The sequence below is a fragment of the Trachypithecus francoisi genome, unplaced genomic scaffold, assembly GCF_009764315.1.
Source record: "Trachypithecus francoisi isolate TF-2019V2 unplaced genomic scaffold, Tfra_2.0 Lachesis_group2, whole genome shotgun sequence".
Taxonomy (NCBI): Eukaryota; Metazoa; Chordata; class Mammalia; order Primates; family Cercopithecidae; genus Trachypithecus; species Trachypithecus francoisi.
Genome location: NW_022681465.1, coordinates 69876953 through 69902080, shown reverse-complemented (window position 1 = coordinate 69902080; position 25128 = coordinate 69876953). Strand labels below are relative to the sequence as shown.

Genomic DNA, 25128 nt, shown 5'->3' with positions numbered 1-25128 from the left:
TTGCAAATACATAATACTGTATTTTAATAATTTTATCAGAGTCACCAAGACTGGAAAAATCCATAGAACTTTCTAGTTACTCCTTTCAGGCAACCAACCACTCCGGTGCCCTTATTCCTGCCTCTGGGTTCTTTAAGGCTTTGCAGAGAGACTGACAGTGCCTGCCACTCTCTCACACATAGCCTCTTCCCTGCTCCAATCCATTCTCCATGACGGTTGGCTCTAAATGCCTTTGAAAATCCTTTCCTACATGTCATTTGCAAGCCACTTGAGACTTCACAACCTGACCACAAGCTCTCTGTGGTCCCATCTCCTGCCTCTTGTTTCTTCACAGTTCCCTCAATATGTCATACAATCTCAAAATCTCTACAGCTGCTCCATTTTCCCCTTTGCCTGGAATACCCTTCCCCTGCTTTTCTTCCTGGAAAGTTCAGTTTCGAAAGCCTCTGAGCTAACCCGCCTGCTGACTCACGTAGGCAGTAATAGCTACTTCTGCTTTTGAACTCCTGTGAAAACCATGCTGATGAATGATCTAGCTTAACCACGACAGCCTAGAGTTCTGAATGTGCACCCTCTGTCTCTGAGACCAGTCATTAAATCCATCGGTCTCGGCCGAGCACGGTGGCTCACGCCTGTAATCCCAGTACTTTGGGAGGCCAAGGCGGGCGGATCACGAGGTCAGGAGATCGAGACCATTCTGGCTAACATGGTGAAACTTCGTCTCTACTAAAAATACAAAAAAATTAGCCGGGCATGGTGGCACGTGCCTGTAATCCCAGCTACTCGGGAGGCTGAGGCAGAAGAATGGTGTGAACCCGGGAGGCGGAGCTTGCAGTGAGCCGAGATCGCGCCACTCCAGCCTAGGCGACAGAGCCAGACTCCATCTCAAAAAAAAAAAAAAAAAAAAAAATCTATCGGTCTCTAAAAGGGATTCAAAAAAGGCGTCCTTGCCAGCTTCTTAGAGCAATGTTACAGGCCTTAAACAAATAAATGCTGCCTCTTTTGAAGAAAAAGAGAGGGTGTAGAATTTGCTAAACTATGTTCTCTTCAGGTAGCTTCTCAGTAGAAGCAAAAATAGCTATGAACCAAATATCTGCAGGCATTTCATAGAGTACCGATGGGCTTACAAGGAAAAAGTGTTCTATGGCTTAAGTGTGGACAGAGGAACATTGCTAAAGTATTCTAGTTTCAACAGAATCCAAATTGATTCCATCAGAAAAAGGCTGTCTTCCTTATGTACTTGGCATTTGATGTTTGGAGACAAGATGTACCTACCCAGAACTTACTGGAGTACACAAAATTAATGTTTTTGTTTGGAATGCTTGTACTCCCTAGGAAGCCACATTACTTTATGATTTAATTCTACTAGGTGGCGTACATTTTTTTTGGAAGCACTCAGGGGTAATATTGCAAATGCCTATTAGGGTATTTCCATCTTCAAGACACCAAGCTAACATTTTGAATAATAGACTACTTTGTATCGATATTGTATAATATTATATGTTATATACTAAAATGACATTACTATAATTATATAATCAAGTCACAATGGCTTATATGATTACACTTAAATTGTACATTCTATGTGCTATGCTCTTTCTAAGCACTTTACATATATTAATTACTTTAATCCTCATGACAACCTGATTTCAATACATGGAATAAGTATCATTATTATTCTTATTTTACAGATGTGGTAACTGACACAGAGAGAAATTTAATAACTTGTCCAAGATCATATGACAGTCATTTGACAAGAGATGAACTTGAGAAAGAACCACTTGGCTCTAGACATCCCATCATAGACTGAGGTGGATTATAAGTGAATTAACATATGAAAATGCTAGCAAAGGGTCTGACACATAGTGACCAGGTCAAATTGGCTATTGTTATAATTCAGAAAATATTCAGTAGATCTAACTCTGCCAGGAGTATGCTCATAGGAATGATTCCTAGGATAGGCGATGGAAAGAATGGTTTGCTGATTCATTAGCTTTCTTTTACTCATACTGTTTTCATGCTTCTAAAGTATGGATCTTTGCTAAGTGGCAGGAAAAATGCAAGTGCAATCAACTGTTTCATTGCATTTTGCATGATCTCATTTGATTATCATGTATAAGGTCATTATTTTTCTGGTATATTTGTGTCAATCATTATCAATAAATACTATTTTAGGTCTAATCATTACCTTTACGAAAAGAGAGGTAGAATCATCATTAAGTGGCAGAATTTGACCAGAAAAGGAGTGTTGAATATGTTACAATATATGATGCTTTTCAATTTTATGTTTTCTTTAGTAAGGGCTATTTTAATGAAGACTTTCGTTTTCGAAGGAATTAACCAATATGTAGCAGAAAACCACTGCGGCTTTAGTTCTTTCCATTTACATCCTGATACCATCTAGTCACAAGTATTTAACACATTCAGTCATTGTTTTAATCGAAGATTAAATAATAATCCAATAATTGTATTTGTGTGGCATGATTAAAACTTGCAGAGTGTAATTTAGTAACATCAGTGCTCCTTATAAATCTGCTAAAAAATCTTACCATGGGCAGAGTAACATAATGGCTATTATATGCAAATATGTATGCTTCCCCCACAAAAAAAATCCATCTGTGTTAACATATTTTAGTGAACTTGAAAGTTGCATCTTAGATATTATATGTTGCATGGGCATATATGAAATAATATAGGAAAATGTTTATATTTCTTGGCATAGAAATAATAGCAAGTTTGAGCAGGAAGTTCTGCAGGATCACACATTTGAAACACATCATGTTCAGTCAGCTCCTCCACACTCTCAAACCTGTTATCACTCACTAAGATTGTCTTTTGAAATTGTAGAGTTCTAGGGTAAATACAATGGAAGGTATCATAAAGGATTGTTTTCCATTTCTTGGAAGAAATACAACAAAAGCCTTCATTTAAAAGACGGATGGGTGTGTATCATGTTTCTTAAGTGAACAATTGCCAAACGGGGTAGAAAAACAAAAAAGTCAGAGTATACTTTGTGGGGCCAGAAGAGACAGGGAAAAGGGGTGAGCAGCAGTTAATGGGTTTTCTGAGGCATGGCCATTGTCAATGTTTGGAGCCTGATTTCAAGGGTATCAGTAGAGAACCTCCAATTCTGTGACTCTGGGATGCAGAAAATGGAACAATACTTTTCCCTGCCCTCTATAAGAATAGCAAGAATAATAACAATGAACATTACTCCTGTCAATCAAATTCCCAACACTTATTAATTATTTTAGATACACCTAAAAAGCAATATATGCAATACATATTTTTTCAAATGGTATAATTGAGCTAATAGAGAAAAGAGTCTAAACTGTTTGCCCATAGACCATACATAACTCACTTTGAATCATCATAATCCCCAAATCCTACAGTATTGTATAGCCTTGTAAATTCTGTGTTAATTACAACTGTTGTTCTTGCATATGGGTTAACTCTCCAGCTTGGCTGGGTGGAGGTGGTTCCTCAGACAGAGAAAGTCTCCTCTTCCATTTGCCTGAAGTTCACGCAGTTGGAGAAAGAAAAGCAGAGCAGTCTCCTAACCGTTTCCCAAACATCATGCTCCTATCCTCACGCTTCTTGTCTTCAGGGTTTCCAGCAGCTGTTTCCCTAACTGTAAACATTCTCTCTAGCCTTGCCACAAAATCTCTTTACCCCCTTCAATTTCTCCTCTGAAGTTTTGTTCCACAAACTTTTCCCTGACCAATTTCAGGGCACACTGATGCTTTGCATTCTTGAGCACTTGAATAACATTCATATTGTGTCCCAGAAAGAACTCAAATAGTTGTTGATATTTCCTTCTTTGCTTGCCTCTTCAAATTAACCTCTCAGCTCCTAGGGCAAGTGGTTTCCTTTTACTCTGCTTTTTAAAAAATAAAAATTAAAAAAAAAAAAAACTCTTTCCATTTCTCCCTTCCTCCTTTCCTATACTTCCTCTCCCTCCCTTCTTATTTCTCCCATAGTCTGAAAACATTTATCTCTTGACATCTTTGTGTCCCAAGGGTTTCTAGAGTTAATCTTCTGAGACACATGTCAAGTTATAGCTGCTTTTTTTTAAAATTTATTTTTAAAATTTTAGTTGAAATATGAGCTATGGATTTGAGGTTGGATCCAAGAAAGTATTACAATTAGCATCATGGATACTAGGGTCCCTTCTGAAAGATATTATAAGTGGATGATAATTTTCAAAATCCACTTCTACCTATTCAAGTGTCCCCAGATGCCTTTAGTTTTTACCTATTGAGTGATTTCCTCCCAGTCACCAGAATGTAGGATTAAAGCAAACCACATGTCATGATTAGAATCCATTTACACATATCTTTTTATTTTATGTGTAAAATAATGGCCTGGATAAAATGAAGAGAAAAAGCAACTCTGAAGAAGGAAGTACATAACAACAGGGCATTGTGAAACTCGTACCATGGAGAAGAGGGTGCACTCTGCCTGACCAAAGGACTGAAGGGATTTCATGGGCTGATTTGTAAAGTCGAGATTTTTTGTACCTGCTGATGGCCATGTTTCGTTCATGCCCAAATGCTGCCAAACAGCACCTCTGTCCCTCCACAGCTGAAGTGTTAGCTTTTACACCTTGGAGCTGTAAAGCCTGTTCTAGCTGATTTGATGAGCTGACATATCAAAGCACAAGGCTCACCCAGGCACACACATATACACCAATTTCACCTACTGGGCTTGGCAAGGAAGCTTTCAGACTTAGAGTAATGCTCTTTTTATTAATGATATATGATGTGAATTTCTAGAAATACTGGACTTTTTTTGTAAAAGCAACATTGTATTAATCCTAAAGTCAGTTGACTATGCTACAGGCAAAAGTAATAATTTCCCAATAAGTAGTATATGTTGAAAGATAAAAGAAATCTGCTTATGAGAGACAACTTAGTTCAGTGAGAAGGGGCAAGAACTTTGGATCTGTAGAGTTCTGAATGACATATGACCATAGGCAAAAAATCTGCTCAACTCCTCTGTGAGTCAGTATCTAGACCTTTAAAGGGAGATGATAATCCTATGTGATCTGTCTGAATTACTTGTGCTATCAATTGACAGAACTCATTGAAGAATATCTGGAAGTAGGAAAAGCCTGAATAAAAAAAGCCTGTGCAGATGCTGTAGGTCCATGCTGATAAAATGTGAAAAAGGCTAAAATTGTTGTGTGCAGAAAACATTTACACATACATATGAACAAACTAATTAATTAAACCAACATTTTCTAACAGCTTATTTGATTCTGCTTATGGTCTACAAGCACTGAGGGAAAAGGCCAACATAAAAGGGAAATCTTCTATTCCCTGGTCTCCCCTCAGAGAGACACAAACTCATAATCTCAATACAAAATCTAAACTAGAAGTATGCACAAAGTCTTTCTGTAAGCTGCCAAGTGCAGTAATACTCAAATATACAAATCTGTCAGCAAGGGGCAGGAGAGGGGAATTACCAGGAATGAGGATCACCACACTGCTCAAGCATTATTCACAGTGGGTCCTGCTTGTTTAATTAGGGTCTGTGTTGTATGAAAGAAATATTTAATAAGCTAGAACAAAGCAAGGGCATGTTTTAGTGCTACCCGATCCCATAGAGCTGATTTTACTTGTTGGCAAGTGATTGCTGTCCTGGTTAATCTTAACCTTTTTTTGTGCTCTTTTCACAATAATTATTTTTCCTACCTTTAGGTGCCATATCTAAGAACTGATCCCGAAGATTGTCAAGCTGTTCAATGGTCAGGGTGCCATCTTCTTCCTTTTCTACAGGTGGAGGACGTATCGGTGGGGGAGGATCTGGAAAGACTTTTATGTTGCCATTAATGAAGAAGTCTTCTTGGTTTAAATAAAGTTCATTCTGAATTTTTGTAGATGTTTCAATGTGATAGCGAGCTACATCAGTTAATTTTTCTACACTGAAAGTGGTAAAATGGATAGCGTTAACCCCATGAAAGATACTATTAGATTAATAAAGTTTGCTTATAAGACATACACACAAAAGTAAACACATTATATAGCTGTTAGACAACTCCATCTGCACGCTTATAAATTTCAATTTGTCCCCAAATCTATTTTGTAAAAAGGCAGGGTATAAATAAATGCAGATTAAATAGAAAATGCATGCTTATTAAATAGCTAATAGTTACACATTTTACACAAAACTGAACTTAAAGAGCATCTATTAAATCTAGTTTTTATTAGTATTAGAATATATTTTACTATGTAAGCAAGATTATATCAAGGTTATATTTCATTCTAAGTATGAACCAGAATAAGGTTATATGGCACAATACTCTGTAAAACATGACTATTAGAATAATACATTTATTTGGAATCAGGATGAATTATGAAGTGAATCAAGTTCGATAATGTATTTCTAGAAGAGTGGCTTTTCTCTATTTCTGTCAAGAAGTTTGATGTTATCTAAAACAAAGATATCAGAATAGCCTCTGTTGCATATAATCCATTGAAATTGCTTTGCTGTCTTCATGAAGAATAACAATTCCTAGCTAGATCACATGGTAAAGGAGCAACAGTTGGGAACCACTATGATGCGGTAGAAAGAGTACTGGAATCTGAGTTCTCATCCTAGGACACTCTCTAGCCACAGATCCTGGGGCAAGTAACCTAAGCTCTCTGAATTTCCTTGTCTTTGCAATGGAATCAACCACACAACACTCCCTATCTTATGGCTACTAATGTGAACTCACATACGGCAAGGATTTAAACTGTACTGGGGGTATAGTTAATGATCTTTTAAAAGTCGTTTTAAAGGCTAGAGAGGTTTCATACATGAATAAGTGCATTATAACTGTACCTAAGACAGGATCTTGTTTATATATTACAATGAAAGTGAGCATCACAGAAAAATGCATATTTAATCTGATTTTATATAATTCATAAGCACCAAATATACCATATACTGAACATACAACTGAAAATTTAAAAAGTAGTATTAGTTGCTATCTTTCAAAAGATACTCGAATTCAACTCCAGAACGTTGTCTTTGTGAGTGACCATGTAATACGGGTTAGTCAATTAGTTTATGTTTTAGGGTGGTTGCGTGCTCGGGGACAGAGGAGAAGGTCACTGGATAGCTGCTGAATTTATGTGAGTGAGGAGGGACTCCAAATGTGGATTGAGACCCAACCATAACCCTGTAGGATACTCTGTAAAATAAGACTAATAGAATAATAGTACCTTTATTGGGAATCAGGATACTAAAACAGATGCGCGCCACCTAGTGGAAGGTTGCTAGGAGTAATCTTAACAATGGAAGGAAAAAAGTACCCGGAAAATGAAAACAGGATTTGAAGGTCAAAGGGATCTGCCAATTATTTTTTTATTTATTTGTATCACATTTCTAGGTTTTAACTTCTTGGGCCACAGTTCATGACAGCATATGTATATTCACAGAGCAAAGACATATACAATATAAATCTGAGAAATATGAGTACATTTGCTAAAACTAATATGCATTTACACTGGATGGCCGCATGGATGGGAGTCATGGATCCCAAAAATGAAGACGATACACTTTCATTTGAAAATAGTAGGCAGAGAACAGAACTGAATATTACTGCTGTGTGATGCTGATGAGTAACTGACTTGGTTATCCAGTAGCAAAATGATTTTAAGTATTACTGCAGTAAGCTTACTTACTTATGCTTGTGTTTGCATTTTTTATTCTGTTTAACGTTTGTTTGTTTGTTTTACTATGGAGCAGCAGTTCTAAACAACTAGGCTGAAGACTTTACAGAAGAACTTCACTATGAGACAAGGACCAGAGAAAACAAACCATAACAGCTGCTTTTTACATGACAATTGTTGCTTCCAAGAATACTTACTTGCCTTTTGAATACTCTTTGTGTAGCAACTTATGAGTTTTCAGTAAATGTTTATTGTAAACTGTAGTGCATCTTGGAATCTAGATCTAGTGTAAACTTCTGAAATAGCTGGCTGGAGTGTTTGCTTGTATAGATGAAGCCAATGAGGCCCAGAGCCATCAATCATGCTTCTAATTTGTGGACAAGATGGAGCTCCTGGTCTGGACAATCATGACTCACTCTGCTGAGCTGCCTTTTTGTACCTTTTAGGGGTGAACTAACAGGATGGGAGTCATTGCCCCTCAGTAGCAATGGAAGTCTGGGAAGTCTTTGGAACTCAACAGAAAAGTAAAACTTGGGGTTGGTCTTAAAAGAGAATAAGTCTAGTTGGTAAAACATTCCAGTGAATGACTTTTTAATCTCCCCTTAATTGGCTCTGACTAATAATCTACCATTAGAAAAGTATGGATCATTATTTTACTTCTGAAAACTATTTGTAAATTAACTATAATCTTACCTTGTAAAATAAGGTTCGTATTGATCAGTATGACAGATAAACTTATAAATATTGTGCAAAGTTAAATATAGCAATAGAACCCTTTGATGCATGATTTACTGTTAGAAAAGAGTTAATACAAACATAATAGTAAAGCTCATGTTGTCTGTTTATACACGTGATTTCCTAAAAGGTCAAAATTTATATTTGTAATTGTAATTTAAATTTGTAAATACCTTAAAAATCTTCATCAATTTTGGTACTTAGAATACACAAAACATATTTTCAAAAAGTCATGTAGTACTTTACCTGGCCATTTCATTCAAATATCTCTCACCAAGCCATTTTTCCATGAGTTTATATACATCAACCACCTTTGTTACTAAATCTTCAAGAAGAGCCAATGCTTTCGTCTTTATCAGTTCAAGTCGAAACTGTGTGGCTATTTCTATTTGCAAAGAGAAATAAGAATGTTTTAACATATTGCAGTGCACTCATTTACTAATGAACAGATTCACTTTGAAACCACTCGTGCTTCAATTTTTGAAGCTTGAGGTGCACATTTAATACACCAGAATAAGTAAGATAATATCCATCTCACTGAGAAGTAAAATGTAGTATGTGGTAGAGTCATTTGAGAAATTATCTGAACCAAAAATATAATTGAACTTTTTATCTATTGCACTTTATAGCAATCTACTCTTTGACAAATGAAATGTGAGAACACACATAGGTAATTTCTGAATTTTGAAAAGGGAGTTGGGGACAAAGTCTCTTGCTTATCTCCCTACTTTAGAACCTGGAGTGGCATTGCCATTGTATTTCTCAGCACCACTAAAAGCAGGGCAAACTCCATGTGCTCCCGGGCCCATTACTGATCCTAGCACATAATTTGTTTGGTGGATTTTATCTCCAAAATTTTTCCAGTTTCTCTTTTTGGCTTTTTCCATCGTCACTGCCTAGTTTGGGTGCTGATTATCTCTCACTTAAACTGTTGCAATAGCCTCAATCCTACTTTTTCTAAATTTCTTCCCCCACCTCAAATCCAAATCCACCTCTACACTATCCAGAGTAATTTGTCTTACCTGCAGATGTGATCATAATCACTTTTCTGCTCATAATTTTTCACTAGCTCCCAGTTGCCACCAGGGAAGAATCGAACATTCTTGGCAGGGCCTAAATAACCCTCCATGGTCTAGCCTCTCCATCTCCCAAGTCGCTCCTTCCCAGAACATGCCTCATGCTCCTAAGCTACTCACAAGCCGATATGCCTCTTAGCCCTCTCTCTGCCATGGCATGCAATACTTCTCTTCATTCTCAAGCCAGTTTTTCCCCTGGAAAAACTTCTCCATAGTCTTCCAATTCAGCTCAAGAATTAGTTCCTCGGGTAAGTCAGGAACTCCCCTCATGTCCCCTTTGCCCCATATGCCCACCACCAATATCACATTTTTTTTTTTTTTTTGAGACAGGATCTCACTATGTTGCCCAGGCTGGATTCAAACACAATTGATCCTTCACTTCAATCTCTTCAGGAGCTGTGACTACAGGTCCAGCTGTCAACAGGTCAACATGCAACAGTGATTGCATTTCTCTTCTTTGAGACTGAGTTTTATTTTTTGTTTATGTTCATACATACAAGTATATGTCTCTAGCAACTATCACAGGGTTTGGTACAGACTGGAAAGTCAATAATCATTTGTTATATGAATAAATGAATTTTGCTACACTAAGGATCATGTACGGAATGAACTGAAAGATGAAGTATACTGAAAACCACTGAAATCAGATGCAGGGCAGGCAACAGGGGAGATGCATCTGTCCTGGACTCACCTGATGCCACAGTCTCCCTGTGTTCAACTGACTTCAGATTTTATTGTTGGAGTTACAGAAGTGGGTGGTAGTAAGACAGGGAAGACAGGGGAGAGAAAACGAGAGAAACAAGGGATGGAAAGCATCCTTAGTAGTTAATAGTCACTGAGTAGTTATAGGTCTCTCGGCATACCCCATGCCACATTTTTGTGGTTTTGTCATCTTGTATATTGACCATGTTTTTTCCCCTTAGGATAGGTTTGCTCAGTTTCCTGATCTTTTCAGATTTCATTTAGAATTGCATTATAAGACAATTAGGACAGCCATAAGGAAAATGTTTTGTGGAGTCATTGCTCTTATAGAGACGAACACCCCTGAACATAATAGATATATGACTGGCTCTTCTATGGCCTTTGTTCCCAAGAACTCACTTTCAGGGCCTGTTAGCCTTCAGTTAGAATTTATTTTCCTAATGAGGGACCTAAATTATTCTTACTGTAATATAAAACCACTTACTTTAGGTAGTACCTACCTAAACCTATAAAATCATACCAACTTTCAACATTTTCTTTTGTTTCTGTTTTATGAGATCTTAATTACTGCTATTGCTTTTTCTAATGCATTCCCAAATTCTTTTTGATTCTTTTTGAGATACTGCCATCAGTTAAGACTGATTAGGTGATGTCAAAACATCTGACTCACGCAACACTCAAATCTAGTCCTTGTGTGGTCAAACAAAATCAGTCAACTGAATATTGTACTTTTCAATCTCTTTGCTGTATGTTCTCATAGACATGGTCTGAGGCAGTTGATGAGTCAGTTGTGGGATGTTTGGCTACTGGTCTCCTTTCTATGGAACAGCATCATCTTAGTCGTTTCAATTGCTACCTTCAAATTGCAAGGCAGCAAGGTGTTCTTCTTTTATTTTGAGCCGCAGCTCATTTTTCCTTTCGATTTCAGCAATCTCCTCTGTTGTTACTATGACAGGAGTTGCTTCTGCCATAGGTGGTGATTTACCTGAAAGGGCAATGAAACATGCTGAGTAAACTAACAAAATACAAAGGTATGCACATAGTATTTGCACAGAATGAGCACAAAGCAAAATTTGTTAAGCTATAAACCTCTAGTGATTTGGAAACAATGAAACCTTGGTCCTCCCAGTGTGTGTGATGAAATACTGAATTTTTCCTTGAGAATTCTCTGTATGGTTCTGGGCTGGACTCATATAAAACCACCCCATTTGTGTAGTATAATTAAAAAATAAGGTATGTAGCAAGTGCAGAGATGGTTACAGTTTCCAAACATAGTGAAATCCAGAGTTTGGGGACAGAAATTAGCAAATCCCAACATAGTGCTGACCCCATTAGACACCTGCAGAATTACCACTCCATAAGGGATAATTTCCGTTAGCAAAGTGTTTCCTAGATCTTCACCAAAAAAAGAAGATATGAGAATAACCTCAAGAAGATGTGGGTGAAATGCGGGTGATGGTCAAGAATCTAGAATCTATTTAAATATCATTATTATCTTTTGAAACAGTCTTGCTCTGTCACCCAGGCTGGAGTGCAGTGGCATGCTCATGGTTCACTGCAGCCTCGACCTCCCAAGCTCAGGCAATCTTTCCACCTCAGCCTCCCTAGTAGCTGGGACTACAGACGTGTGCCACCACACCCAGCTATTTTATTGTATTTTTTTGTAAAGACAGAGTTTTGTCATGTTGCTCAGGCTGGTCTCAAACTCCTGGGCTCAAGCAATCCGCCTGCCTTGGCCTTCCAAAGTGCAGGATTACAGGTGTGAGGCACTGCTCCGGGCTAATTTAATTATATTTTAATTAGAACTTTACTATAAGTACATCAGTGATTATATAAGATAATTAGAAAATATAAATTTGTCAGTACTTATCAAAGGATTTACCCATGGGCTATGGCAATATGATTCTAGTTGCAGGGTTCATCTACATAGCTCTATTTTCAGTTCAACTAATCTTTCTTTGAGGGTCTGACTTCGAAGGGTTCAAATCTTGTAAAGAAGACATACTGTAAACAAAGAAATTGTAATATGTTGCAATAATAGATGCATATGTAAGTTACAAATGAAGGAGAGATTAATCTCTCTGGATTTCTGTTTTATCATCTGTAAAATTAAGGGATCAGACTCCAACAGTTATTCCATTAAAGTCAACAGAAGCACTTCCCTTATTCCTGCCACTTGAGATGGACTTAAACGGTGTGTTCTTTATCAAGGTAATACTCTTCCCTTTCCTTCAAGTGCCACTGACCCACTCCTTCCTCCATCCTCAGTGCCTTCCTTTAACTCCCATTCCTGGCTGCTTGAATGTTCTCCATCTAAGAAACGTCTTATACACCTTAGGACGGAGTGGGGAGACCTTGTTCTTAAGGTACTTGTACCTCCCCTATCAAAGAACAATAGTCACATGTCTTTACTGCAAGACTACAGCTGGGTTAGGGCAGGGACTGTGGTTGTGATTTTTGGTTTTATTTTTAATTTACTATTGTGTTCTTGGCATCCATCTAGAGCATTTCACATAGCAGGTATATAATAAACATATCATGGTCAATCTATGAGTGGAGTGAGTTCTGTTCATTTGCTTCCCAGGATTCCACTTCAGAGTGGGAGGGTAATGGTGATGCCAAAGCTATTCATTCCTAAGGTTAATTAGGGATCTCTTTCAAGATGTATTTTCTCAACTCTTTGTTTTTCCTCATGCTACTGAGGCAGGGATTTAGGCAGGAGGCCTCCAGGAGAAAAGGACTTGCCCCTGAAACATACACATAGCTTTTAAAAACATACCTTTTAAACTTCTCTTTGTTACTGCAGTGTTAGCCTTTCTGCATAGACTTTTCAGATGACATAGTACCATCCTGGAAATTCTTTTAACATTTCGAAACTGTCTTTGAGGTTTATTTTACCCTTGGTACATCTGGCTATTTGGTTAAACAAGTTAGGTGGGCTTGGTATGCAATATGATTTGCCACTAACACCACAAATCATAGAAGCCTGGGTCTCTAGTTTAAACCTAATGAGTAGTATTTTAGTGGCTTAGAGGCTAATAACGTGTCTAGTTAAATGCTTGTTTTCTACCAAGGAGAGGTTTAGGCATCCAGAGTTCTGAGTGCTAAAATCATATATACCTTTGGGTTTTTTGTCTTCCTGTTTTTTCTTGGGTGGCTCCTTTTTGACTTTTTTATTTGCACCCATCTGAGGAGAATTTTCTTTGGGGTCTGCTGGCTGGTTTTCTTTTTCTTCTTCCATGAGCCTCTGATGAATTTCAGCAGCCACCTGGTTGCGTAACAGCAATATTTCAGTTAATGTAGCATTTATAAAATAGGGTAACCATTTGGATGTAGTCATAAATTCTGTTGAAACCTTAATCCACTGTAAACAACTGTGCCCATGTACTCGAAATTTACAAAACACACCCCACCATGTTTTACTTAAGTGGAAACCTGGCCCTGCCCCAAGATGCGCCTTCCCTGCCACCATCTGTGTGGACGCTGCTCACTTTCTCAAGCCCCACCTGCAAATCATCCTTATGTTTCCTCACTGCCACCTCCAGAGTGTCACAACTCCATGGTTATGCAAAAATTCCTTTCTTTTAAATCTCAGACACACATTTATACTTCTCAGTTCCTTTAATCTCTCGACTTCCAATCCGGGGTATTTCCCTGTATCATTGTTTCTTAACCTTTTTTGATAACTGACCCCCTACATAGTTTTTTTTTTTTTTTTTACATTTTTTCCTTTCATTTGCATTCATAAAATTTTAATACTGCAGAAGCGTATTTGTTTATGTTCTGGGTGTATATTTGTGGTATCAACCTACATATAGTCATCACCCTCGGCAACAGCCAATTTTTGGGACTGCATGCCCTGTGTTAACTGGGTCATGGTTAGTTGAATCCTGGCCTTCTATTCTACTTGAGCACTAAATATCACCCCCCAAAGACTCAGTATTTGTGAAGGTGACCCATTCAACAGGCTAACCCCAAGGTTCTTAGCTTCCTCCGCTGGGCTGACTTTCAGCTTCTCTCCATTCCACCAAGCACCTCCTTTCGTTCTTGCAAGTGTCCTGGCTTGAGATTAGTTGTTCTGTCACCTCATTCTAAGTGCTGAATGGAGAAGCTCTGTCCTTCCCCACCCATGGGGTCAGGAACCGCAGGTATCCCTCCACCTCTCCTCTGTGGCTGGCTCTGCACTTCAGGCAGCAGAAAAACCTTGTCTCATGACAACACAGATGGACCTGGAGGACATTATGCTAAGCAAAATAAGCCAGGCACAGGAAGGTAAATACTGCATGAACTCACTTATTTGTAGAATCTTAAAAAGTCAAAGCATAGAAGTAGAAAGTAGAAGAGTGGTTACCAGGGGCTGGGGTGGGTGAGTAGGTGGGACAGGGAAAGTGGAGATGTTGGTCAAAGGTACTAAGTTTCAGTTAGATAAGAGGAATAAGCTCTGGTGATGTATTGCCAGCACGGTGACTATAGTTAATAATAATGTATATTTCAAAATTGCTAAAAGAGTAAATTTTCAATGTTCTAACCACAAAAATAATAAGTGAGGTAATAGATATGGTAATTAGCTTGATTCAATCATCCCACAATGTATACAGACATCAAAACTTCACACTGTACTTTATAAATTTATGCAATTATCATTTGTAAATTAAGATTATATATATGTACACTCTTGTCTTGAGGCTTGTGTGACTGGGGTTGTAATTGTAGTTAGAAATACTGGACATTTTGCAATAAGTTCAACTGCCCCTGGGAGGTGAAGGTTGTTTATGAGTGTTGCCCCAAGAAATGAAAACCCAGGAAAGAATCCCAAAGGTAGAAAGAACACATGTACACACGTACACACACACACACATTGTGGAGGCAGTAGCAACATAGGGTTTAAAACTCTAAATCTCAATTAAAAAAGCAATTGGTGAAAAAATGGGGGCTATTGAGGGCTTATTTAATTATTTATAATTTCTGGGGAGAATGGGATGAGGGGATGAGAGGACAAAGAGAAAGATTAATGGAGGTGAATAGAAAAATGAGTAAGGCATAATCTCTACCCTCAAAGACTGCTGCAGTTTTGTGGGTGAGATAGACTAGCCAGTTCCTGCCTTCTCCAAAATTCTGCTACACTTCATACCCCATGGCAGCATGTAACTGTTCCCAAGTGTTCTATGAGTGTTAAATCTTGCCCCGGCCGGGCGCGGTGGCTCAAGCCTGTAATCCCAGCACTTTGGGAGGCCGAGACGGGCGGATCACGAGGTCAGGAGATCAAGACCATCCTGCCTAACACGGTGAAACCCCGTCTCTACTAAAAAAATACAAAAACTAGCCGGGCGAGGTGGCGGGCGCCTGTAGTCCCAGCTACTCGGGAGGCTGAGGCAGGAGAATGGCGTGAACCCGGGAGGCGGAGCTTGCAGTGAGCTGAGATCCCGCCACTGCACTCCAGCCCGGGCGACAGAGCGAGACTCCGCCTCAAAAAAAAAAAAAAAAAAAAAAAAAAAAAATCTTGCCCAACCCTCCAAAGGGGCCTCATGCTTCCCAGAACTAAGCCAGTCCTACTTCTTTGTATTCTTCATAGCTTTGAGTGTATGTGCTGTGCTCAAAGGGAATGCCCAGTAGATGCTTAATAATCAATGTACTTTCTTTCAAAAGAATCATATTCCACAGAATGTACCCTCAACTTCTTCAGTATCAACAGAATCTTGGAGGAATACAGAAAGGTTTCAGAGAGCAAGCAGATTTCTTTGTGTGTGTGTTTTTTTTTGTCTTTTTCTTTCTTTCTGCCTTTTCTTTTTCTTTTTTTTTTTAAACCAGATGCCCTTTCAATAAAAATGAGTACCAGATACTGTACTTGCAAGTTCTTAGTAAAGCGGAAAGCAGACTTGCTAAAATTCCTCCCCTAAATTGCACGCAATTAAATTTTTAATCGGTTCCTGCAAAGCACTGTAAGTTAGCAATTTTCTTCAAAATTGGATTTTTCTCCTTTGTAAACAACTTTGTGATGATGATAATTATCTTAATTACCTGCATAATTATGCATCATAATTATCTGAATTTTTCTGGTCCACTTTCCCCAAAGACCTCTGGGTTGCTATCAAAAATTAACATAAGTAACAGTTCATTCAGCAATCTAGCTTATAACACTGGAGAGAACTTTAGACATAATGCCTTGACATTGTGGGCATTAAAAACATGACTTGTTTCTTTGAAATCACTGCATATCTGCTAATTAGAAGAAAGTTTTGCCAAAAATTAACACAGTCTACTAAATGGATAGCTCCTGGTAAAACTGCTGTGTAGAAAAAAGCCTGTGTTAGAGTGTTCTCATTTTTAGTTGCACTAATCTCAGCTGGTGCTGTTTGCCCCACAACAGTTTAGTGAATCACACCTGTTTCATTTGAAATTCAAAATTCCCTTAAGAGTGTGTGACATCAAAGTCAAGCAGGATTCAAATATAATTGTTAGTAATATTAATCACTAAGCAGTCCATTTTCCTATGCTTTTTATAAGATTTTTAAAAGTCCACAAGGAAAAGCGTACAGTTTTGAATACATTTCTTAACATAATGATAAGTTAAAATGTACAGTTTCTAAAACACTTTACACAGAGTATTTCATTGGATTTTTTCAGCCATTCAATAAAGGAAAGATAGACTATCTCCAATATTACAGACACAGCACTAAAGAATTAGAGAGGTTAAGTGATTTTCCTAAAATCGTATCAGCTTAATCAAGAGGCATAGCCAATGTTCTTTGCGCTACATGACCCTCCCTTTCTAAGAATATACTATTTTTAAGTGTCATTTTCCCAGGTAATTTTAATGAGATTCATAAGATTTGTAGATTATGTCTATGCTGCTCATTTAACAATAAGAATAACTCATTTTTTTCTAGAGCTTCTACGTCTGGTTTCCCACTTTCTGGTGCTTGGTACTTGTTGTGGTCTCTGCTATGATCACTATTGTCACTAACGTCATCGCTAATATTGACATCAGCATCATCAGCATAGCAGCAGCAGCACCTCAAGACTATATTGAGGGCTTATTATTATATTATGTTTGATGTGGGCATTATGCTAAGTCCAAGGTATACAAAAAGTTTTAGAATGTAGCTAAGTATTCAGACTAACAACTAACAAGATACAAATTACAAAACAACAACAAAAACCTAGATACTAAGGGCCAAATGAGTGGGAAAGACAATAACTGCTATGAGAATCAAAAGAGCACATGATCACAGATGGCCAGGGCTTCAGGAAAGAGACAATTAACTGGTCAGGAATCAAGGTAGAAACTAACGCTAAAGACCAAAAGAAGGTGAAGGGTGTGAGATTCTATGATGGCAAGTGGAGATCATCACACTAACCCATTCTTAGGTCAATAATGAAAAATCATTTTAGTATCCTTATACGCATCATATCCCATTTTTAAGAAATCTAATCCTTATTTTCTTTCATCCAGTTCATTTTGCCCATTTAAATTTAATGTAGTCGTAGATATATTTGGGCTATAAATCTACCATCTTCTCTGTACTTTCTATTTGTATTGCTTGTCCTGAATATTTTTTCTGCCCTCTTTTCTTTGCTTCTTTTGAATTAAATATTTTAAATTTCATCTTTCCCCCACATTAGCTTGGAAACAGCACACAAATCACTTAGTGGCTACCCTAGGAATAACGCCATGAATTATTGACTAAATAATACACTTTGCGGAGTAAAGGAATTCATGGTGTAATTCCTAGGGTAACTGCTAAGAGACTAGTAACAGAATACAAGATGACCAAACTTCCATAGGGGAAAAATAGCAGAAAAGACACAGAGAAGATGAAAATGAAAGGATGAAAAGATATGAAATATAAACAATATCTAAAAGTATAATTTACAAAACAAAGGCACTATATATACAGAAGATTATTTCATAATAACAAAAGGTTCAATTCACCAGAAAGATTTAACAATTTAAAAATATATATTTTTCCAATTTCATTCTCAAATATACATAAAGCAAATTGATCAAATTACAGATGATCTTATTAAAATTCTCTTGATAATTCAAAGGAGAAAATTCAAATAAAATGAGAAAAGTAAGATTTAAACAATGACATATAATCTATATGTAAAAATACATAATAAAATAATCAATATATCAAAATATTTATATATAAACAATAAGGTACAATATGTACACCAAACACTTAAATGAATATATTTCAAGTACACACATAACGTTTCAAAAAATGACCATAAGGCAACTTCAAAAATTTTCATGAGAATATGTTTCACACATAAAATGTAATCAAGCCAGAAAACAACATATTATTTTGAAAATTAAAAACATATTTCTAAAATGCTTTGAATTCGATGATAAAAGTAACACATTAGAAGCTTTGAGATGAAGCTAAAGTGGTCATGGAGGAAACTTTAGAGTAGCAAATGTGTATATTAGAAAAAAAGACTGGATACTAATAAACTGTGATCTATCTCAAATCCCTAGGGAAAGAATGGAAAAGTAAACCCAAAGAAAATAGCAGGAGAAAAAAATGATATTAAGAAAAGAAAAAACACACAGTAAAATAAATGAATGAAGTTAAAAGTCAATTATTGGAAAGCCTGGTATGATTGATAAATATCTGGCTAAGCTGATTAAAAAAAAGAGGAAAAGCACAAATAATAAACATCAGAAGTGACAAAGTGAACATCATATAGACACTGTAAATATTAACACAAATGTAGGCCACTTTAAACAACTTCATACACATAAATTTAAACATTTAGAAATGGAAAAATTCTTAGCAAAATAATATTTACCAAGATCAACTCAAGTTTTTTCTAAGAAGAAACAAAACCAGAAAGCATTGCATAATCTATTAAAGATAATTAATTCCTGGGTGGGAGGAGGGCAACAAAAACTCATACTACAAACTCCTATAAAACTTTAGTTCTAGATGGCCTCTTAGTGAATGTTACCAAGCATTTCAAGAAGAAATAATCCCAACTTCGACAAATTTTCCAAAGTATAGAGAGGAAACATATCCAGGCTTGATTTATGAAGCTAGTATTATCTGGATGCTCCAAGCCATCAAAGATAGCATGAGAAAGGAAAATTACAGAACTCTCTCACTTTCACTGTCTTACTCAAAGACTAAAATTCTAAACAAAGTATTAACAAAACAAATTCACCCATATGTAAGAAACATGATGTCTCATTAAAATGTTGGACTTATTCTAGGAATGTGATATAAGTTTAACATTAGAAAATTGGTCAGTGTGATTTTTTACATTAACAGAAAATGTAGAAAAAAGTATATAATAGAGGCAGAAAAAGCATTTGAAAATACAATTCATGAAAAAACCTCTCAGAGTAAACAGGGTATGAAAAGGAATGCTCATAATCTGATAAATACTGCTCTAAAAATCAGCAGCCAACATTTTTGTGAATCTTGATGAGCTGATTTGAAAATTAATATGGAAAGGCAAAAAGTTATGAAAATCCAAAATGTTCTTGGCAGATGACAAGATGGGAAGATTTGCTCATCCAGGTAACAAATAAATGGTATGATATCAGTGTGGTGTTGGCATAAGGATAGACAATTGGAGCAATGCAACAGACTTACACATAAGTGGTCATCTAATGTATGACAAAGATGATAGTTCAGTGAAACGGTGAAAGGGTTTAGCACTACCTATGAAAACTGAGGTATTATGTATAGTATTGTCTACTAACTTTGAAGATTGCACATATTGCTAGATGTATACCCAACAGTTATCTATGCCCATGGGTACCAGCAGACACGGTCAAGCATTCATAGTATCCATACCAACACCAAACTGAAAACCCAAAGGTATATCAAAAGCAGGCTGGTTAAATAAATTGTGATACATTAATATAATGAAATATAACACAGCAACAAAAAATGAAAATATAAGATGAACCTCACAAAGAAAGTTGAGCAAAAAAAGACACAAAAAAGACAAAAGATATGAGTCCATTTATCTAAAGCTTAAAAGCAAGGAAAACCACACATCAGTGTTTAGAGCTATAGACTTTGGTAATAAAACTCTTAAGAACATCAAGGAAATGATTCCTAAAAAGGCAATATGGTGGTCCCCTTTAGAGAATACGAAGTGCGTTAGGAATGGGAAGAAGCAAAGTATGACTAGGTAGCTGCACCCCTTATTCTATTTCTCCCCAGGTAGTGGTGCCATGAGTATTTACTTTAGGTGGGTTCATTAAGTCATGCAAAACAATGAGAGGAGTTATCATTGCTTCTGAGAGGGAAAAAAGAACAAAAGAAAGAGAGGGAGGAAGAAAGGAAACACTGAGGCTGCTTGCATGAGAAGGTCAGAGAAGAAAAAGCCTGAAGGCAGAGAGGCCAAGAAGGGACTTGGAAAGTGCCCAGTAGGAAATTTTGTTTGCTGTGAGATCTGCGATGCAAGGTCCTCTTTTACCTCTTTCACAAAGTCTTTTGGAAAGTTGATGCTGCTTTCTGTTTGAATGAGATATTTCACGGAAACTCAAAGAAGGCTTGGCATGTTGTGAAAAGAGAAGACATCTTGGTATACCCAGGACCCGGCAGATGAGGGAATAGCAATTGATCATCTGAGTTAAACTCTGTGTGTATCTTCTTCATGGTGTGGACCTTCTGTTTGGATTAAAGTTACATGTATGCCTCCCCTTTCCCTTTTGATTTGGGTAGAAATGATATGAGCTTTGAAGTCATATAGACCTAGGTTCAAATTTCATTTTGATATTTACCTGCTAGGAGAATTTGGGCAAGTTTCTTAGCCTTTCTGAACCTTAATTCCCCACCGTAAATTGGCTAATAACAATACTTACCTCATAGGTGACTTAGGAAAAATGCCTAGCAGTGGGGTTGCCAACTAGAGCCCTATAGGCCAGATGTGTGATTTGCTTGGCTCTGCAGAATATTTTTAAAAATTTTTCTTTCATTTCTTACACGTTAAAATTAGTAGTTTTACATAAAAATCTGAATGCCTGGCTTTTCTTGGAAAATTGGAAAATCTGACCATGCCAGACCTCATTTTTAAATGGCAATTGCATGTGCTCCTGCAAATAGGGGTGTGACTTCTGCTTGACCCCAGACCCATTCCGTCTTGATTTTCTTACACTTGACTTGCCTCATTAACATTTCCTGAATGCCTTTAGGCCCTGCACTTGGAACCGGAGTCCAGCACAGAAAATAACCTAAGTGTTGGTTCATTTGTTTCATGATCTCAAAAATTTATTGACCGAATCACATTTATCTATTTCTTTCAGAAAAAAAAAAAAATGTTTTGAAGGTACAACTTTCTACAGTGCTTGAGAACATTGTGTAAATTTTCTACTTATAGCGTATTACCAACCTTGGTATTCAATGAATGTGTATTACTAACAGGAAATACAACGAACATTGCTTACCATATGAGATACTGCTAAAGAAGCCTGTTGCCAGGTGTCCATGACCAACTTTTCATCAGCCTCAAAGTTGGACTCAACGTTTTCTAGGGAATTATCCATCTTGCCCTTCAGTACTGATTTTGTTTTTGGTTTGGGCGTAACTGTTTCCAGAGAAATGGATATTCGAGGAAATAGAGGAATTCTTTGAGAAACAAACAAGCAAAAGGGATATAAAAATTTTGCTTAACATAATTCTGTTTTTGTGACCATGTTACTTTGTAAATTTTACTCTCTTGGTTTAATTTCAATTTTCAAAGTTTTCCTGGAAGAATTATTTTAATGGAGAAAAGATTACAAAAGACTGCATTCAAATTTTTGTGGTCTAGAACGTTTTGTTAATAAGAAGAGACTCAAAGCAAACAACAACAAAAAACATAATTTTGAGACTTAATTCTCAGTAATCATAAAGCAGAGGATTAGACAATGGCCATTATAAAAAAAATGTGACTTTGTAATTTGTTCCAGAGCATACACTTCCCATGAAGGATAAATTAAAAAGTCAGTCATGAAAAAGCAAACCAAACAAAACTGGGCATCACTTTTCCAAGGTGACAAGTATCATTTGGCATCCCGGAGGGCACAACTGAAGGTAGGACATGACTGTCCACGGCCATACCACATTGAACACACCTGATCTCCTCTGACAGTAGCACATGACTAATAGTCATGTGAGGTCTGAAAGGGGCTACTGCACAGAGGCAGCTAAGTTTTGATGGTAGGTGGGGTAGCCTGCAGTACCACCCCCATAAAGATTTTTTCTTTGTTTTACAAAGTGCTGTGGGGACACAAAGTTAAGCTCTCCCTCCCTCTTCCCTTATTGCTGCTCCTGTGAAGAAATTTTTGATCTGCCTCTGGGAATATCTTATCCCAGAAGGATCCCAGGATCTCAAAGGTTAACAGAAGCAGGGAAAGATCTACAAGGTAGAATGCTTATTGTGACTGAGATCTCCCTTTAGTAATAGAAAGAGCAAAGAGCTATCAGCTTGGGGAAGAAATGAGAAGAGAACAGCTCCAAGGATGCCTTTGTTGAAACTAGAGGAAGAGAGTCAGAATCAGTAATCTAGGAACAAGCATTTGGTTTTGTAGACTCAAGTTGCTGGAGAACAGAGCAGTGATTCAGAAAAATGAATCACTGGTACAGCATCACAGTCACAGTCTACCGTGCCTAAAAAGGCAGTGTATTGAGGATCTGCTACTCATCTACCCCCAAATTAAATTACATTTTAAAAATCAAATAAGGCTAAATCACTGTCACTCCAGTTTGACTGTGATTCGTGTGCTCAATAACTTAGGGTAAGGCTTATGTAATCATCTCGAGATGTTTAATACAGAACAACATGTATTTTTCAACATCTTGCTTTGGACGACAGAACTGGTGGTATATAACTTAGAATAAGAATTTGCATTTAGAATTTATTTACTGGAAAAAACTCTGATTGAGGTAGCTCTCTCACTATTAGTAGGTATAAACTTGAGCATGTCATTTGACTTTATCAAGTTCAGTTCCTCGTGGAATAATACAAATATGATAATTATTACAAGTAACATTATCAACTAAGAGTTATTACTATCACTGTGAATAATCTTATGATACTACTACTAATATTATTATTACTATACGGTTGTTGGGAGGAATAAAGCAGACAAAATATATGAAAATTTTTAACATTGTTCTTGTTTTTCTTTATATATGACAGGTTGATAGGTTAATTGGTTGATTGATTGATTGACTGATAGTTCCAGTAGGTACCCAAAGCTGTGATTTGAGGCTGAGACTGGTGCAGAGTTATTCACAGGAAATAAGAACTGGCTGTTCTTTTGCCAGTTTCATTCTACTACCCAACATCAACAGCTTACCCATTATGCCTGACTTGCTATTGTGTGCTGAGAACAGAATGTACTGCCACTCTAGACATAGACATTTGGCCTCTTTTGATGGTTCTAGTGGTTTATATTGCCTTTGGATTTTTTAAAATTGTTTTTAATCTCAAAGTTCTCTTTCAGCATCTTGCTGAATATTTTCCTTCTATTTGTGTCAAAAAGAGGGGACACATTTTTACTCTTAGATATTCTTGTGTACACATGGGCCTGACAGGGATGTGATGGGAGTAGATGGAAAAAGCCAGGAGAGAACAGAAATGGGCTTTGGATCACTGCATAAAATATTGTGTTCAGGCCATCTCAAATTCTTTTTGGAATAAAGGAGGGTAAAAGAAACAAATCAGGAGGATACAATAGGTAATAATCAATATTTATTGAGTGTTATCGGGACTCAGTCTCATCTTCTGATACCACGAGATGGTACTAAATGTTTTGTAGATTTTATTTTCCATAATCTTCACAACATCCCTTCTTTACAGATAAGGAAACTGAGGCTTAAGAGAGATGGAGTGACTTGACAACAAATAAATTGTCTTAATTTATTTACATACAATGATTAACAGAACTAGGATTCAAACCAGATCTGTCTTACTTCAAAATATATTCATTATCCTGCATTTAGTTTGTGCAACTCCTGACACCTGCATTGACTGAGCAAACTTGTAAAAATATGGTGCACTGCCTTCAACATAAAATATATAGCTCATCCCCTTGGAGATTTACATTTAACTTTCAGTGACTTTATATTATTTTTTAAAATCTGACTTTCTTTTTCCCCTCCTCATATCTGATATAATATTTTCTGTTTATCACCTGCCTACTGATCATTTAAAAGGATTGTTTTAATTCTTCACTATATTTTATTGATTTAATTCAAATTAAAATTCATTTAATTTTTAAGGATTTTGATTTCTATTTTTTAATTGCTTTAATTTTGAAAGCTCTCTTAATTTTTTATAGTTCTATGCCACAGGAATCACCACCACTCCTACCTCCCATTTCTAGAAGACATTTTTCTATCTGTTCAGAACTTCTCAGAGTTGGGGATCTTGCCTTTCCCTTGCCCCTACCCATTGGATGTAGAAAAACAATGACTTACAGAATTTTACATTGCACAGGATTTGCTTGGCTGAAAATAAAATTTTTCTTCTATCCTACCACCAAGTTTATTTTTTTGTTGGCAGAAATCTGATGTTAGACTATCAATAGGTCTTTCAGTCACTCTCATAAGGTCATTATCACATACCACTGAGACTTTACTGTTTCTCAATGTCTTTACCTGTAAAAGACTGAAAACACCTTCCATTTTCATTTATATAATACAATATGTACACACACACACACACACACACACACCCCTGTTTTGGTCCTTTCATAAAAGTGTTAGATGTTGATAATTTCTTTCTTTCTCTTTTTTTTTTTTTTTTTTTTTTTTTGAGATTGGAATCTCGCTCTGTCGCCCAGGCTGGAGTGCAGTGGCACGATCTCGGCTCACTGCAACCTCTGCCTCCCAGGTTCACGCCATTCTCAGCCTCCTGAATAGCTGGGACTACAGGTGCCCGCCACCATGTCCAGCTAAATTTTTTTGTATTTTTAGTAGAGACAGGGTTTCACCGTGTTAGCC

The 25128-nt window shown here is 36.9% G+C and overlaps 1 protein-coding gene across 4 annotated transcripts in view; it reads right to left on the bottom strand.

Annotated features, from left to right (window-relative positions):
* The window catches only part of SPEF2 (sperm flagellar 2), a 203936-nt gene that overhangs the window by 28702 nt on the left and 150106 nt on the right, over positions 1-25128 (bottom strand). For all 4 annotated transcript variants that reach the window (XM_033179347.1, XM_033179345.1, XM_033179346.1 and 1 more), the window contains 5 exons: positions 21585-21765; positions 13295-13442; positions 11031-11159; positions 8643-8781; positions 5697-5926 (listed from right to left, as the gene is read on the bottom strand). In XM_033179347.1, the coding sequence (XP_033035238.1) occupies positions 5697-5926; positions 8643-8781; positions 11031-11159; positions 13295-13442; positions 21585-21765 (827 nt within the window). The remainder of the gene's footprint in view (positions 1-5696; positions 5927-8642; positions 8782-11030; positions 11160-13294; positions 13443-21584; positions 21766-25128) is intronic.